The sequence below is a fragment of the Periophthalmus magnuspinnatus genome, chromosome 2 (assembly GCF_009829125.3).
Source record: "Periophthalmus magnuspinnatus isolate fPerMag1 chromosome 2, fPerMag1.2.pri, whole genome shotgun sequence".
Classification (NCBI taxonomy): domain Eukaryota; kingdom Metazoa; phylum Chordata; class Actinopteri; order Gobiiformes; family Gobiidae; genus Periophthalmus; species Periophthalmus magnuspinnatus.
This window is the reverse complement of record NC_047127.1, coordinates 4,452,461-4,469,913: the sequence shown is the minus strand read 5'-3', so window position 1 is coordinate 4,469,913 and position 17,453 is coordinate 4,452,461. Positions and strand designations below refer to the sequence as shown.

Genomic DNA, 17,453 nt, shown 5'->3' with positions numbered 1-17,453 from the left:
TCATTAGTGATGTAGAGCGCGTTTGAAGAATAGTCTGTTAGCTTCAGCTAGCATGACAAGCGCAATTGTAAATATTCAAATTCAAGTTTATTTCTATAGCACGTTTAAACAACTTCAGATGACCAAAGACTCAACAAAAAACAAATATACAGATAACACAGTGCAAGTTATATTGTTACGCTAGCAGCTACAAAAAAAAATCTGGTAAATTTTAAATGTGAAAAATAAAACATGTAAATGTAAAAATATCTAAAAAAATCTAAAATAATATTTTAAAAAAATCAAAAACCAAGAAATTCTAATATAAAAAAATGTAAAACAAAAAAATAAAAAATAAAATAAAAAATGTAAAACAAATCAATCTAAAAAAAAGAAAAAAAATCTAAAAGAAAAAAAAGGAAAAATAAAAATAAATTCTAATATAAAAATGAAATCAAACCCAAATGCATCTAAAAACATCTAAAAATAAATAAATAAATAAATAAAAAATTCTAATATAAAAAATCAGAAAAAAAAATCAAACCCAAAATAAAAACATCGAAAAAAAATAATAAAATAAAACAGACACATCTATAAAAACTAAAATTAAAAATCTAAAACACACAGAGCTAAAAGAAAATCTTAAGTTGCTAGATAGATTAGCAGAGTTACTTATGTCAGTCGTTTCCTCTCACTAATTAGCTCCTGATAAGGATGCCAAGGATGTAATGGTGGTGACGGTACTTACACATGATGGCATTGTTAGCGGTTAGCCTGTGGTGTTGTTTCTTTATCACTTCTATTGTAATCTCTGAGGTGACAGAATAATACTCTTACTGTGAGAACATCGTTAACACTCTCGTCTTGATGCATTGCTCAAGGACACCCCACTTATATTTGAGTGTTTAACAGAATCACTTAAAGTTCTCTATGGTCGATTTTCTCAACTAGACCAACTTAACTTTTATCTTGTTGTAATTGACCTGAAGGACTCGCCCTTTACAGAGGAGGGGGGTGGAGCTTGTTCAAGGTCTGGGTGATTGAGAGAGTCGGTAATGGACCAACTCCACACTGACATTTTTATTAGAAGAATTTACAAGCACAAGACCCCCGCGGCTGGAGGGGCACTCGTGTCACCTCAGACGCCCAAACACAAGCAAGTTAAACCACCGTTAATATTCACCTTATTCCGAAAGTTGCCGTGGGCGCCGCCATCATCATCATTTGGGTTGTATTATTTAGTGCTGCCGATTTTGACAGCAAATAAGTTCTATAGGGACTACAGAGCCGTTTTAAAGCTTCCCAGAGAATCGGTGCAGTGTTGACTTGCTGTTGCACATAAACATTCAACATTTGACACAAACCAACCTACTTTTTTATAATATTTTACAAAACTTTTCCCAAATTCTCCATTGAAACGAACAGGATTTCCACTTAACCGGAAGTGCTACAACAAAGAAAGCGCGTTTTAGTTGGATTTACGGAAAAAGTGTACGGGGCGGAATAAGGTTAATAGAAAAGAACTTTAATTTTTGAAGTTGGTAGCGACAAAACACAAAGATCTTTCAGACAAGAGTGAGCAAATCTGAACACCAAATAGAAACGAAATTCACTTGTTTTGTGGCTTTTTGAAAATTTGAAACTTGTTATAGTTGTTTCCCCTCCTCTTTTACCCTCTCAAAGTTGTATTTAGCGTGTTTTCTTGTTTCTTTTATTGAGTTGTTTTAGGTGAATATTGTGATTTAAAATGTGCAAATTATAACGATGATCCACGGGTGTCATAGATTATAACTACAGAGCACAACAGGTTTTCTCTAATTTCTACTTGGGAACAAAATTTTCTACTCTACTTATGTCTATTCACCTCTTTATTACTTTAAATGTTCAATTTGAGAATTTATACACGCACTAACCATAGACTACATATATAACGACATAGCTAACCTGCTAGCCGCCACGTTCCAGAAAGGAAGTGATCATGGGCGCGCTTCCGGCTCCATCGACTCTGACCGCGATTCACTTAGAAAACCATTCCTCTCTCTAACTGCTGCTGTCAGACTCGTCATTCTGGTCTTAAAATGTTCGTATTAACCCGCTCTACACGATCCTGGCATTTTTATTTAGCTATTTGGTCCAAAAATTAAAATATGAACATTAATAACAGACAAATCAGGCACTTTCTTTCCCCAAGGTTCCTCCCGCTAGCGTTAGCAACAGGTTTGATTGACAGCGTTGCTAAGCGTCCGCCCCCTGTCAACCCAACCGTGCAGGGGGGAATCAGCGTTACTTTCAACAGCCTTGCTCTGGATTGGCTCTTTGGTTGCTATGATACTCGTGATCGGAATTCCAAATATACAACTCGACTGCAAATTAGCCGCTGTAATTGCTAGCTATTGCAGTTTGTCATATTTCGGTTTGAAACACCATTATTTGCACATGTTTTACAAAGTTAGATCGTCTAATTACACTTTAATGTAACTTTTTAAACTTAATTTCGTTAATTTAATTTGCCGTCGCATAAGTACGAGCACGGCTTAAATTTTCTATCTTCATTTAATCCCACTTTTTCAAGTGAACATGATCTCGTAAACGACAGTATAATTTACAGTCTTTGTGCGTCCTCGGTCCTTCACAGACTTATTATCTATGTAAATCCAAGATTACAACATCATCATATCATTAAAATCCTTCTGTTCCAACCATAACTCACAAACAACAACCTTGAAAGCCTTCTACAAATGCTGACAAAACAACAGCGGTATCGCACATGCTTGTAAAAACATTCACAAACATAACAGGACCGTCGTAAAATGGATTAATAGCCGAGGTGTTGGGATCCAATACGTTTTACAAGCAAGTAACGTAGCGGCTAGCTGGATTGCTTCTCTGTCCAAACGCTAGCATCTTTCTATTTTAGGGGAGGAGATGGCGAGCTTATGTCACTCATGGGAAATGTAATATTTTCGAGGAGTATGGCTGGGTCTCAAAGGTTGTATGTTAGCTTTATCGGCGCGGTTGAAAAGTGTAGATAGTAACGAGCTTGGAGGTACACGAGCAGCAGGAGTCAGTGTTGGGAAAAATGCTTTGAAAATGTGTATAATGTACAGAGAAGAACATGAAAAGCTAACCAGCTAACCTGCTAACATGCTAATAAGCTGTTATAGATAGACTGTCATGTGGATTTTTTATGTTTTTTTACATATTTACTCTGTTAAAAATGGCGTATTGTGCAGTTTTTTGTAATATTTAGGTACAGAACACTAAATACCTGCAGTAAAATGTATTTTGTAAAGTATTCCGATACATGGGGCAATCAGAGTACTGCATTCTGAATACGCTGAGTACTTTTACCCCGATTTGCATTAAATTATAGTGTAAAAACATGACGTATAAGTACAAACAGCTTTATTTTTGTTTTGTTTTGTTTGTCCGTTGCTCATTAATTTGTTAATTAGAGATGGACAAATTGCACACGCACACACACTTCAAGAGCTGTGTTTACGTTTTGTTTTTCCTCAGTAATACTACAAAAAGCTAAAACTGCGTGATCAAGTACCGCCAAGTATAGTACTGCATTCTGAATACCACCAAATGAAACTTAACTTAAAATTTAAAACTTAAAACTCTGAATACGTATTTTTGCGACATGTATTTCTTTACTTCCCAACACTGGCAGTAGTACATCCCAAGTGAAAATGGGTTTACATAATTGTGCGCTAACTAGCAAACGCCAATTGTTGATATCTGGTCATTGCAAAAATATCATGCAAAATCAAATGTTTCAGCTCATCTTATTATGTTTGCTTATCAAAATATGTCTCACATATTCAGATTTTTTCCTACAAATGTTTTAAACTGACAAAAAATACTTGGTTTCAACTTCTTTTTGTTAGCATTTGAAGCTAGGAAGTGCTTCTCTGTGTTTTCAAAGTCCGTACTATCTTCACTAGACACATTCAGATCATTTTGGAGCTTAAATTGCCTCGACTACGGAGCTAAAATTTGTTAACGTTGTGTTGCTGTGCTGCTAGTTTAATCATTTCGAAATCTGTCACTACCCACTGTTGCCAGCAGAGGGAGCCAAACACTAAACCACACATTTTAAGTGCCGAAACTGACCCGTTTTTCTACAATAATAGTATTTAAAGTTGTAAAACATGCTATCAACACAAAAAAAATCAGAAAATCCTTAAATGATAACACTATTTTTGTTGTTTTGCAGCTATTGGCGAGCCGGTGAGACTAGAATGGTTCAACCCTCAAGGCGAGCGGATCGTGGCGTCCCGGAGAATGGCCCTCCACACAGAGGCGTCCAGATCGCGGCTCATCATTTACAACGCCATCATCGAAGACGCAGGGATTTACCGCTGCCAGGCAACGGACGCCAACGGGCACACGGAGGAGGCGTCCGTGGTGCTGGAGATATACCGTAAGAACCGCGTTTTTAAACGTACAACACATACAATCAACCAGGGAAACAACTTGAATTAACTTATTTCAAACACAGTAAAGATTTGTAAGTCAGTTTTTTTGAGAGTCAGTTTTCTTGTATTGTAAATATATAAAGGTTCACTATGTAACTTTTTTGGTAAACGGTCTACCATCTACTTATCTCATTGAAGCTGCCATTGCTGTGTCTGCGTTGTACAGTACAGTATTAAACTTATCAAGGTATTTTCAAGGTATTTCTGAGCAATAAAAACAATGCAATATAAACCGGGGGGATATGCGTTTATTGCCACACTGCGGAACATTCCAGGCCAAGCAATAAAACGGTAAATGGTCACATTTTTATATGCCGCTTTCCCACCTTCAAGGCAGTTAAAAGCGTTTTCCATCAAGGAAACAGTCACACATTCATACACCAGAGTACGCAGGCACTGGGAGCGACGTGGGTTAAGTGTCTTGCCCAAGGACACGACGACGGTATTCATCCATGGGAGCTGGAATCGCGCCGCCAACTCGTGGATCCGTGGACAAACGCTCTACCAACTGAGTGACCGACGATCCCGAAGTCTCCACGAGCAAATGGCAGTCGTCCAACTAGAAAAAGTTACCCTAGCGCATATTTTTATCCATACATTTTGAAACTCTGTTCTCTTGCCAAGAAATGGAAATATAGTTGTTTTCTTCTTCCCACTCCTTTTTGAGCTTAAATGTGAGATGTGTGTCTGATACGTGTGCTCCAAATCAATAAATAAATTAAACTAAAATCACATTACTCGTATAAGCAGCCATTTTGCGAAATCTTCCAACTTCGCAATTGCACCACACTGTTCAGAACTAGAACCCAACTAAAGTGGGCTAATTAGCTAAACGCCATGACAAACTGAGTAACGTTAACTATAAAAATCCCCGTAGTTTGCTGACCCCTTGTGGCTGGAGTCGGCGTCTTCGTCCTTTTCGCGCAATGACCTACGATTACCAGGTCGTTTGGTCCAAAATTCCTTGAACCGTGGCTACTTTTCTTACTTCCTGTCAATCGGCAACGCGAATTGTTCTAATTGGCGTGGTCCGGTTGCGTCACTTGAGCAAACGCTTAGGTCATATAGAAGTTAGGTTCGGTTGTTCTTTGAAGAAGTCCTTTCGAACGTCCTTGCGAGCCGTGATGCAAGAGCTGCCGCTGTGGCTCCGTCTGCAATCAGGTGCTCAAAAAAGACCAGTGTTTCTGTTATTCGTCAGAGCAGGAAAGAAAAGTGTCCCAGTTTTCAGTGTTTTAGCTACTTTCTCATTCACTTTGAGCTACAATGCTACAGCCAGTGTGATGTTTTGCATAATTTCATCCTGGCATATGGTTGTTTGGCACCAAAACACTGTTGCGATTCATATTTACGCCGTAACTTCAGCGTTGGAATCAATTTGTACTGCGCTGTTACGGGCCGACTACAAGAGAACCCGTGCTATGCTAATTTCTTAATCATTGTCACAAGAACAAAACAGTTTTACACCATCTAGCTTCCTCTTTAGATCAGGTCGCGTTGACTCATGTTCCACAGTATGGCATTAAATGGACTTAGCTTGATTCGTTGGCCAATTGTTTTGGGGTTTTTTTGTTTGGTTTTTTTGTGCTCTTATGGGCTGACTAGACACGAACTTGCGCTATGCTATCCCAATTTGCATCCAGCATCCTATTCTCCATGGAGATGCTGTTGCGTTGACCGTAATGTTCCACAGTATGGCATTAAACGGACTTATCTTGCTTCCTTGACCAACGTAATCTCTTTGGAATCTATTTCTACTCTGCTGTTGTGAGCTGACTCGGCAAGAACCTGCGCTATGCTATGCCAATTTCCATCCAGCATCCTGTCCAGATGTCTCCATGGAGATGCTGTTGCGTTATCTGTAATGTTCCACCGTATGGCATTAAATGGACTTACCTTGCTTTCTTGACCAACAGAATCTCTTTGGAAGCTATTTTTATTGTGCTGTTATGGGCGGACTATACAAGAAACTGTATTATGCTAATTTCCATCCAGCTTCTTATTTAGATGTCTCCATGGAGATGCTGAATGTAATGTTCCACAGTATGGCATTAAATGGACTTATCTTGCTTCGTTGACCGATGGCGTCTCTTTGGCATCAGTTTATACTGTTCTTTTATGGGCTGACTAGACAAGAACCTGCGCTATGATATGCCAATTTCCATCCAGCATCCTGTCCAGATGTCTCCATGGAGATGCCGTTGCGTTGTCTGTAATGTTCCACAGTATGGCATTAAACTGACATATCTTGCTTCCTTGACCAACAGTCTCTTTGGAATCTATTTGTACTGCGCTGTTATGGGGCTGACTCGACAAGAACCTGCGCTCTGCTAATTTCCATCCAGCATCTTATTTAGATGTCTCCATGGGGATGCAATCGCGTCGACTTTAATGTTCCACAGTATGACATTAAACGCACTTATGTTGCTTCCTTGACCGACGGAATCCCTTAAGAATCTATTTGTCCTGCGCTGTTACGAGCTGACTCGACAAGAACCTGCGCTGTGCTAATTTCTTTATCACTGTCACATTTTCACAAACCATTTTTACACCATCCAGCGTCCGGTTTAGACGTCTCCATGGAGATGCTATTGTGTCGACTTTAATGTTCCAGAGTATGGCATTAAACTGACTTACCTTGTGTCCTTGACCGATGGAGTCTCTTTGGCGTATCTGTGTTTATTTATTGTTGCTGTGAGCGGGCGCGCCTCTCCGTGGATCTGACCTGTAATTTGGCCTTCTGGCGTCCACTTGTGTAAATAAAAATGTAATTTAAAGCCATACTGCGGAACATTACAAGCTAAGCAATAACACGGACAAGCAGATGAGGGACTTTCTATCAGGATATAGTTTAGATTAGCGCAAGGGTTTTTTGTGGGTTTTTTGTGACTTTTTTAAATTAATTTGAATAATTTAGAGTTTTATTTTTACATTGTACTTTATAAAACATCTCAACATATTTTGGCACTAAATGCTCTATATTGCCCCATATTTGCTCACATTTTCCCGCTGTGGAAGAGGGCATATATTGGTTCAACAAATGACTGCAAATCCTTGAAATAATCTTGGTAGGGAATACCACTATCCCTCTAGTATTTGGCTCGGAATCCTTTTTATATTCTGATCCGCAGCTCAGACCCAAGTGCTTGTAAATGATCCCTCCATGTGTGTACTTGTGTGTAGTAGTAGTACTTGTGTGTATTATCGCAGTATTTGTGATTAAAGTGTAATGACAGCTGTGATACCGCGGGACTAGGATCCTGCCAGGCCTAATGAGGTGCGTGGCATTGAGGCTAACTCGCTGGTCTGACCCAACGCGGGCTCATGTTAACGCACACACACACACACACACACACACCCCGACACACACAACACACACACTGTCCCCGGGCACAGTGATGCGACTGCTGGAGTGTCCTTGAGCAAGACGTTCATTACAACTCTACCGACCTTACTCCTCTAAGAATACAGGACTGATGTTGGGTCTTGTGTTCCGTGTTTTTGTGATCGGACATGTTCATTAAAAAGTCATCTGAAAATAAATGACACCGCAGAATGAATAATGGAATTTTTTCAGAATTCCGATGTGATTTGTGGATGGAATTTATTGGTCTAATTGGAGACAAAACTCAATATTAAAAACTGTGAATAAATCTTGATTGAATGTTTCTTGAAGTCAACATATAAAACATATTATTTCCTGAATCTCTTGAAAAAGCACAATTATGTCTTATATTTTCTGATTTAAAAATGTCCGTTTCTCTTTTTTTTAGCCATACTGTACCCGGTGGCCGTAAAGTCTCCTTGCAACTTAAAAAATGTATTACAAACGCAGTTGTTAAGATATTTTAATCAGACTTGTTCTGTTGTACTCAGTGGTTTCCAAAGTTCTTTTTACCTCATTTAACACTCCTAAATGGGCATCATTAGCCGCACGAAGCACATCAAGACAGGACTGGATTTTGTTGCCATGTTCGCTGTAGCAGAGCCTCATCAGTGGTTGCATCTGTTTTCTTTAATTCCATATTTTGTTCTGTAGTTTCGTTGAGTTGTGTGTTTTATTTTGTCTCGATAAACCGTGATCCACACCGTGCTTTCTCTTGAGGGGGAGCCATTTCTCAGACCAGGCGTGTCAGACTAACTTTCACAAAGGGCCACAACAGTAAAATGGGCCAGATGTGAATGTAAGACACTATAAATGTAACCAAATGTAATGTAAAATAAATGTAACTGTTTTTAAATCTTATTAATTAACCGTTTCTGTATTTATTACTTATTCAAGTTACAAATATTGCATATGAATTTGCATAGATATGAAAAAATTGCTGTGTAACTGTGTCTCTCCTGATAAACTGATATTTTAAGACAGTCATACCTTTTAATTTACCTTGTAGCGGGCCACATAAAATGACGTGGCGGGCCGCATTTGGCCCACGGGCCTTGAGTTTGACACATGGGTCTTAGAGGTTCACTGAAAATAATGCATCTTTACTCAACAGGATGCCTGAAATACAGAAAAGCAAAGTGATTAAAAACTTTTACAACCACCGGGTACAACAGAACAGATCTAATTAATATACTTTATCATTTGCCTTTGTAATAATAATAATACTTTTTAAACTGTAAAGAGACTTTGACAGAAACTTGTATTGAGTATCAAGCCTCTAATGTTGAAATCAAGTTTGAAATTTTATTGTCATGGCAACAGAATTTAAAAATGTCTTGCTCATTACAGGATAGACAGGTGAATATGCAGGTATATTTTTTTATTTTATTATTTTACCTATTTAATTTTATATTTGTTGTCTTTTTATGTATTTACTTTGTACATTGTTTTTGTTTTACATTTGTTTTAAAGAAAAACTCAAATAAAAAAAAAGATAAAAAAAAAAAAGTCTTGCTTATTGGTGAATTCGAAACTACAAATCCTTTCATCATAATTTAACAAAACATATTCCCTAAACCGTGGGATACCAATGCAGTCTAACATTTTATAGGCCAGTGATATTTAACACAGATGGAGGCTAAAATGAATAGCTGAAAACCACATTTTTGTCGTAAAACTGCAGGTTCGTGGGTCTAATCACTAACAAAAATAACCAAGACGGTAAGAAACGATTCCAGACCAGGTAGAAAGCTGAAAGAAGTTTGTGTTACATTACAAAATACAGCTAGCCCCGAGCGTAAACATGCGTAAAGGTTAGCATGTACGGCTAGTTCTCTTGCTAACGTGTGATTGAGAGCGTTTGTAGCGCGCTGTGGGGCTGTTAGCTGTGCGCCTGTGCTAGCTAACGCGACAGGAACAAGTTCATGGGTCTAGTCACTGATAGGAACTGTGAAGAAAGTGATTGCAGACCAGGTAGAAGTGAAAGACGTTTTTATCTGAGCAGATGAGTGAAGCTACAGACATGTTAGAAAAGAGCTTGACCTTTATATATATGTACTCTGAGAACGGTGTCATCTAGATGTACATGGACTTAAATTAATTGTACATACGGTCCACACGAGATCGTAAATGGATATACTGTTTACTTTAACTGTTTACAGGAAGGTGGAATATGTCAGAAAAGATTGCTCGCAGTCTCTGAACAGCTGGAGCTTGTAACCGAAGGATGAGCTCAGGGAAGACGTCGTAAAATAAGTATATGTCACATTTTTACTGAGAAACAAGTTCGTCTCCGTGTGTAACAAAGAGTATTCAACGCGAGGTTTAAGAGCAGCAAAATTGAACAGAAATCGTGCTTTCATCTGGCTGTTGCGCCCCCATCTGGAAGCAAGACATCATCACATGCTATAAAATGAAACGCACCAATGCTATCAATTACAAATGTGTGGATTGTGAAATAGTTTGAATCTATTTTCAGGAAATTCTACACTTTAAAATGAGGTTTCGATACCAGTTTTGATGCTAGCTCCAGTACCAGATCCGTTACTGATATCAATGCGTCGCTAATGTGCTTTCTTTAGCTTTACGTTGCCACTTTAGCGTTAAATCTACTCTTCTGAATACTGTTTATTCATAGTGATATTTTCTTAGTAGTACAAACTCAATATTTCCCCGTCTCTGTGTCCACGGTGACACTATTCTCCGCGTGTTCTGTGACCGTGGGCTGCGCTGCGAAGGCGTCTGTGATGTTTACAACGCTAACCGGCAATTTTCTCTGACATTCCCGGAGTCTAACCTTAAATTAATTTGACTTTTTCAAAACAGGCCCCTTTGGCTTATTGCAGGTGCATTGCTATTAAATACAAACTGCTTCTTCTTGGATTTTACGGCGTAATTGTTAATAATAGGAGTCAAGACATTTTATTTTTGTAGCTTCAAGATAAAATGCTTCCTCTTTTCCGCAATAATACCAAAACGATGTTAACCTAAACGTAATGAATTGTAATACAGCTAGCCCGCAGCGTAAACAGGCGTAAAGGTTAGCATGTGCGGCTAGTCTAGGCTACTCTTGCTAACGTGTGATTGGCAGTGAACGGAGCGCGCTGTTGGAGTGAGGCGTGTATTGTGGAGGCTGGAGCAGATTAGCCGTGCACCTGTGCTAGCTAACATGACAGGAACATGACGTAGCCTTTGGAACTGCCACGCTAACGGCTGTCGTAGAGTTGCTATTGGGACCGACACAGCACTTAAAGAGATGATATTAGGCTATTTTCTGTGATCTGTGTTCTAATGTTGTTTCCTCGTCACAAACTGATCTGGAGTTGTTGTTTTGTTTCATTCACACACGTTTGACACACAAATCTTGCGTAATTTTCAACGCTCTGTTCCATCTTGTGATGTCATCATGTGGTAATCTGTGTTTTTAAACGTACACCTTCACTAGGATCATTTGGATGATTTCAGACCTGGAATTGTCAATCTGTACTGAGCTAAAGGTAAAAGACACATGTTAGCTTGAAAACTACCATTTCATGACATCACAAGGTGCATCGGAGCGTTTTAAGGTTTGGAGATGTAGACAAAATAATAATAAAATGTTACTCAAACATGTGTGAATGAAACAAAACACAACTCCAGGGCTGTTTTTGAGCAGGAAACAACATTATAACACGACTTAAACCTCACGAGAGTCGATTTTGTGTCATATAGGACCTTTAAAAAAATTAAAAAATCAGCTTGAGTGAATAAATAAATTATTTTGAAGGATGTAAAAAGAAAAAATATACTTGAAATGTACATGACAATTGAAATTACACCGTTACAAGATGTTAATTTGCCAGTACAGCATTAAATTCAGTTATCTCCATGGAAACAACCAGCCAGTTACAACTAGCCAAATTACTAGTATTACTTTTGAGCAAGAAAAACTCCAGCGAAACACAACATCATCTCCATGGACACCAGAATAATCACACAAAGCCTAAACTAAAGCTTAAGTATGTAACTTTTTCCAGCAGACGATCCCACATCTGCCTTTCTTATTGCTTGGCTGAGAATGACACACAATGACATTAAACATATAAAACTCTGGGGAAATAAATAGATAAATCCACCATGTATCCGTTCATCTCTATGGAGACGAATAAGAAAACTTACACGGTACAGCTTTACCTGAAAAAATGAAAAAATGGTAGTTTGTGTTGGTGTTAAGTCTACACGCTCGTAACCTTCTCAAGTGGAAACAAAAACATATTCCGTTGTAATTTCCGAGCGTTGTGTTGATAAATGGTTCTAATTTGGCCTGTTGGACTTTACATAATGATTATCAAGGTTCTCTTTGTACGAGGCTGTAATCTGCTCCGGAGCACTTGACGACCACAGCGCTGTTATTACGTTATGTTGTATTTCTTATAATAGGTTCACTGTCGAAACGAGCCAAAAAAAAAAAAAAAAAAAAAGTCTGGATTTAACCCTAACCCTATAAATACAGAAGACATCCAGCGGTGGAAGGTGACGAAGTACAAGTAGTAAAAAAGTACTGTAGTTAAGTCCAGTTTTTATCTATCTGTGCTTTACTTAAGTACATTTTTGACTTTTACTTCACGACATTTGAGAGCAGTATCTGTACTTTCTACTCCACTACATTTTTGAACAGGACTGAAAAGTAAAAAGTACTTTTCATCTGATTTGAGGGGTCATTTTCGTGGAAACATACTGACTAAAGTTTTCGAGTTCAAGCTTCAACTTTAAGTAAAACAAAAATAAATACACAAAATTCATAAGAAAAGTGAAGAAGTTGATTCATATTGCTGCTGTTGACCAAAATATGTGTAATTTTGAATCGATATCTCTACATTTAACACTTTAAACACTAGTGACATACTTTTACTTTTTACTCTAAAAATACACTTTTAAACAAGTACTTAAATACTTTTACCTAAGTAGATTTTTTCAGGTGATACTTGAAATTTTACTTGAGTAACTTTTTGCCTCTGTATCTGTACTTTTCCTTGGGTAGTTTTATTTTAAATTCTAATTTTTAAAGCATCTACTTGGCTTTGTCGACAGAACTGCAAACCCTCAACCTTTTCTCAACAGCCTAAATTAAAGGTTCAGTGTGTAATTTTTCCAGCGGATGATGTTACACCTGTTCTCTTTTTTGCTTGGCCAAGGACGTTACACAATATAACATTAAACATATCTATCGCCATGGAAACAAACGGATTACGTCACCATGCATTCATTCAGCTCCATGGAGACAAACAAGAAAAGTTACGTGGTACAACTTTACCTGAAAAACTTGGTAGTCGGGGGTTACGTTCTAAAAATAACCCGCAATAGGCGAGATCCGCGAAGTATCAGCTTTATTTTTTACATTTATTCTACATTTTTTTGTCTGTAAAACCCCTCACCACACACTTTATACACTTTTCTCACACAGGCGTTAACATTTCCTCACATTTCTCTCTCGTTTAAACTCTCTCAAAGTTCAAACCTTCGTAGGCGTCTTTGTCGGTGCAGAACGTTTCTCCGACATTGTGGGTTTTGTCGGGGAGAAAACAAATCACAAACGTACAGCACTTCAGAGTCACACCGCGATCCAACGACGCAGAACACAATGCACGTTCATATGCTGTAAAAAACATGCAAAATTACACCAAAAAAAATCAGCAAAACAGTGAGACAGCGAAAGGTGAACCGCATTATAGCGAAGGACAACTGTATATGTGGAAAAAAAACTGATACGTGCAGGGTTCAGTCATTTTGCGCATAAAATTTTCATAAAAGAAAAAAATCCAATCAAAAATCCCATCTGTCTGAGTGACGTATTGGGATCTGTGACCAAAACGTGGGAGTGAGAAACACAAAAACTTGCCAGCAGATTATTTTAAATCCTCCCAATCCGTGTATTTATAAATAACTTCTTTCTTAAGCCATGTTCTTAAAGATAGAAAATGGAAAAAGTGCGGCTTGGATCTGATACAACAAAGCAATTGTATCCCCGTTTGGCGTCTCCATAACTTTTATATCTGTTTTAAAGTGCGTGTTTTTATGTGTCAAAACAGCTGATGTTGTTTTCTACCTGCTTTAAAAAAAAAAAACAACAAAAAAAACTTCCCCGAGGCGACATCTCTGAATAAACAACGTCAGAGCAAGAACATGACAAAAGTTCATTTATTTCACCAAAAAAGTCTTCCACGGAGTTAAAGTTCATACGAGTCCTGTGATGTGACGTGCACAGAAGTACTTCCAAAACTGTTACCAGAGAATTAACGACGGCCAAAACGAGATCACAGACTAATGAAAAGACATCTAAAGCCACAGTATGGATTTTTTTTAGTGAAAAGCATGTTTTTCTTCACTTTATTTGAATAGATTCGCTTTTCAGACCACATTTTAGTTTGTTTCGTCTGCTCACTGGCGCTCTTCCTTAGAGTGGTCATGCGATGTTACTGCGACATGTTCGATCGGCGGATTTAAACCGGTTTCGGCGCTGTATTCCTACGACGGCGCCATCTGCAGTCCGACTTCTTCAGGAATTCTAAGTTATTTCTTCAGGAGTCAAACTAAGACCAGAAGATGGACCAGATAATGCACCTCGTTAGACGTTTGTTCAGTTTGATTGCGTTTATTGTTCTGAAAAAACGCAAAAATAAACAAGCATTCTTACTCTGAGCGGGCTTGCATTTCCACAAACCTGACTCATATTCGGCCTCCTCCTGCTTGTCTCCTTGGTAACCTTGTTCCTTTTGCTATAGTTTTCCCCATTATGGTGACAGTGGCTCAGTTGGGGTGAGTGTTAGTCCACTGATCAGAAGTTCAGTGGTTCGAATCCCGCTCTCGGCTCCTATAGAAGAATACTGTTGTTGTGTCATTGGGCAAGACACTTAACCCACTTCTCCCCCAGTGTCTGCGTACTTATTTGCAGTTTGTAAATTAGCAAATGAAGGTAAATTGATCAGATAGTTGAGGTTGTTTGCAGTAGGAGGTGAGCTGGGTCGGAGACAGAGGAGCTGAGTGGGTCCATGGAGCGGGATTTGATGAGGAGCAAAAACGTCCAACTTAGAAATGAGTAGCCGAGCAGAGCTGTACCACTGTGGATACGCGGACGATCTGGCGCTGAAGCTTGATTGCCAATTAGTTGCAGGTGTGCGTGGGAGGAGCCAGAATCTCCGCCCAGCTCCAGGCTCTGACACAGAAGGGAGGGGGAAAACGGCACAAAAAAAGACAACTGGTGTGAATTAGTGAGTGATTGCTTGATGTAAAGCGCTTTGAATGGCTTAAAAATGGAAAACCTATCTAAAAAATATGACTTTTTACCATAAAATGTATATATCTCTATGGAGAATGTACCAAAGTATCGTTTTAACTTTGTTTCCATGGAAGCATACAGGTGACGTGCCACCTCCAGAGACGAAAACGAAGGGTTAAACTAAACAAACGCTTCAGTTCTTCCTTGTCGTATTCCATTTGAAAACTCATCACGATTTCCTGTATTTTTGTACTTTTCTTCTTGTTTTTTTCCTCACAAACTTTGCCACTTAACTGATGTAAAACTGACAAACATTTAGTGCAGGTACGATCCAACCAAACCCTGTCATAATTAGCATAACACGCAAACCTGTCACTTTAAATTAACAACCGCAGCAATTATAAAATCAAAATTTCCACCTCGCTAAAGTGAGAAATTTCCCGGGAGCGTTGAAACCGACGTACTCACTCACACCTGCCCATAGCTTTTGTCCTCACCCCGTCACAGCTCCGCCACTGTTACCACGGCAACTCGTCACGGCTGTCTACACCTGGACTAAAATGGCACAGCGGTGTGTGGGATGGGGGAGCGCTGATACTGATGTCGGGAGCAGCGGCGTGCCAGGATTTAGACGGAGCCGGGAGTAGCGGTCCAGAGACTAGACACTTCCAGGGCAGAGGAGGTGCGGGGAGTGCGGGGAGTGCGGATTCTGACCTGGAAACGCCGCGGAAATTACATCGTTTTAGTGTCAAACGGTTCTTCAGACACACTCACGGTTAACTCTATACATACAGAAATCGACACGTACAAATACTTACGTTATAATACATACTGGCTCGTCGAGTACTCGTAAATACTTCAAAAATACTTCTTTGTTTTAATGTGTTTGTTTAGCCGAGTTTGTCCTAACACATTGTGAACGTCCTAATTATCCACGGTAATGAGTTTATAAGCACTTTTTACAACTTTTAGAGACCAAGAGCTAAGTTTCCGTCGCAGTGTTAGCAAAAACTAGCATGCTAACTGCGCTACTTCCTGGTTCTCGCGGGATAAACATTTTGTAATTAGACGCAAACAGCACGCAGTCTTAGGTCTTATTTTTTTTTTTTTTGTATTCATCGACATTGTAGTAGTAGTCTTAATAGTATAGTAGTAGTAGTAGTAGTCGTAGTCGTAGTAGTAGTAGTAGTATGTATTATGAGAGAAAAGTTCATTTCATTAAGCTTAGTTTAGTTAATTTTATTTCAAATCCAAATTTTCAAACTATCCACTTTGACACAGCTGCAAACCCTTGGCCTTTTCTCAATAGCCTAAATTAAAGGTTCAGTGTGTAACTTTTCAGTGGATGATGTTACACCTGCTTCGCTTTTTGCTTGGCCAAGAATGTTAGACAATATGGCATTAAACATATGATCCTTCTATAGCATGTCATATCATATCGCCATGGAAACAAACGGATTACGACACCATGCATTCTTTCATCTCGTAGTAGTAGTAGTAGTTGGAGTACATGCTGTATGAAGTAGTTGTTGCAATACGAGTAGGTCCAGTATTGCTAGTTGCAGCGGTGGAAGAAGTACTCAGTTCTGTAAAGTAAAAGTACAGATCCCAGAGCAAAAAAATGCTCAAAAGTAAAAGTATCACATCAAAAAAATCTACTTAGGTATAAGTATTAAAGTACCTGTTTAAAAATGCACTTAAAGAGTAAAAAGTAAAAGTATTTCACACAGATTTCAGATCTAATAAAGCTTCAGATGAATAGTTTGATGCTGTTGTTGCTTTGTTCTTGCTGTTTTTTATGTATATTTCTGTTTGCTCAGACGAACAATGTGTTAAAAATAAACCCTCAGCCTTTTCAGCAGGACTCAGACAATGACAAAAAATACTTTTATTTTTCAGTCCTGTTCATAAATGTAGTGGAGTAGAAAGTACAGATACTGCTCTCAAATGTAGTGAAGTCAAGGTAAAAAGTATACACTGTAAAATGACTTAAGTATAGTACTATAATACTTTTATTTTGTTACATTCAACCTCTGGCTATTAGCAGCAGTATTAGTAGTAGTAGTAGTAGCAGTAGTAGTAGTAACAGTAGTAGTAACAGTAGTAGTAGTAGTAGCAGCAGTAGTAGAAGTAGTAGTAGTAGTAGTAGCAGCAGTAGTGGTAGTAGTAGCAGTAGTAGTAGTAGTAGTAGCAGTAGCAGTAGTAGTAGTAGTAGTAGTAGTAACAGTAGTAATAGTCGTACTAGTAGTAGTAGTAATAGTAGCAGCAGTATTAGTAGTAGTAGTAGTAGTGGTAGTAGCAGTAGTAGTAGCAGTAGTAATAGTCGTACTAGTAGTAGTAGCAGTAGTAGTAG

The 17,453-nt window shown here is 38.6% G+C and overlaps 1 protein-coding gene across 4 annotated transcripts in view; it reads left to right on the top strand.

The window, feature by feature from the left end:
• The window catches only part of LOC117384024 (neural cell adhesion molecule 2-like), a 509,480-nt gene that overhangs the window by 339,335 nt on the left and 152,692 nt on the right, over positions 1 to 17,453 (top strand). For all 4 annotated transcript variants that reach the window (XM_033981298.2, XM_033981291.2, XM_055228525.1 and 1 more), the window contains exon 3: positions 4,202 to 4,408. In XM_033981298.2, the coding sequence (XP_033837189.1) occupies positions 4,202 to 4,408 (207 nt within the window). The remainder of the gene's footprint in view (positions 1 to 4,201; positions 4,409 to 17,453) is intronic.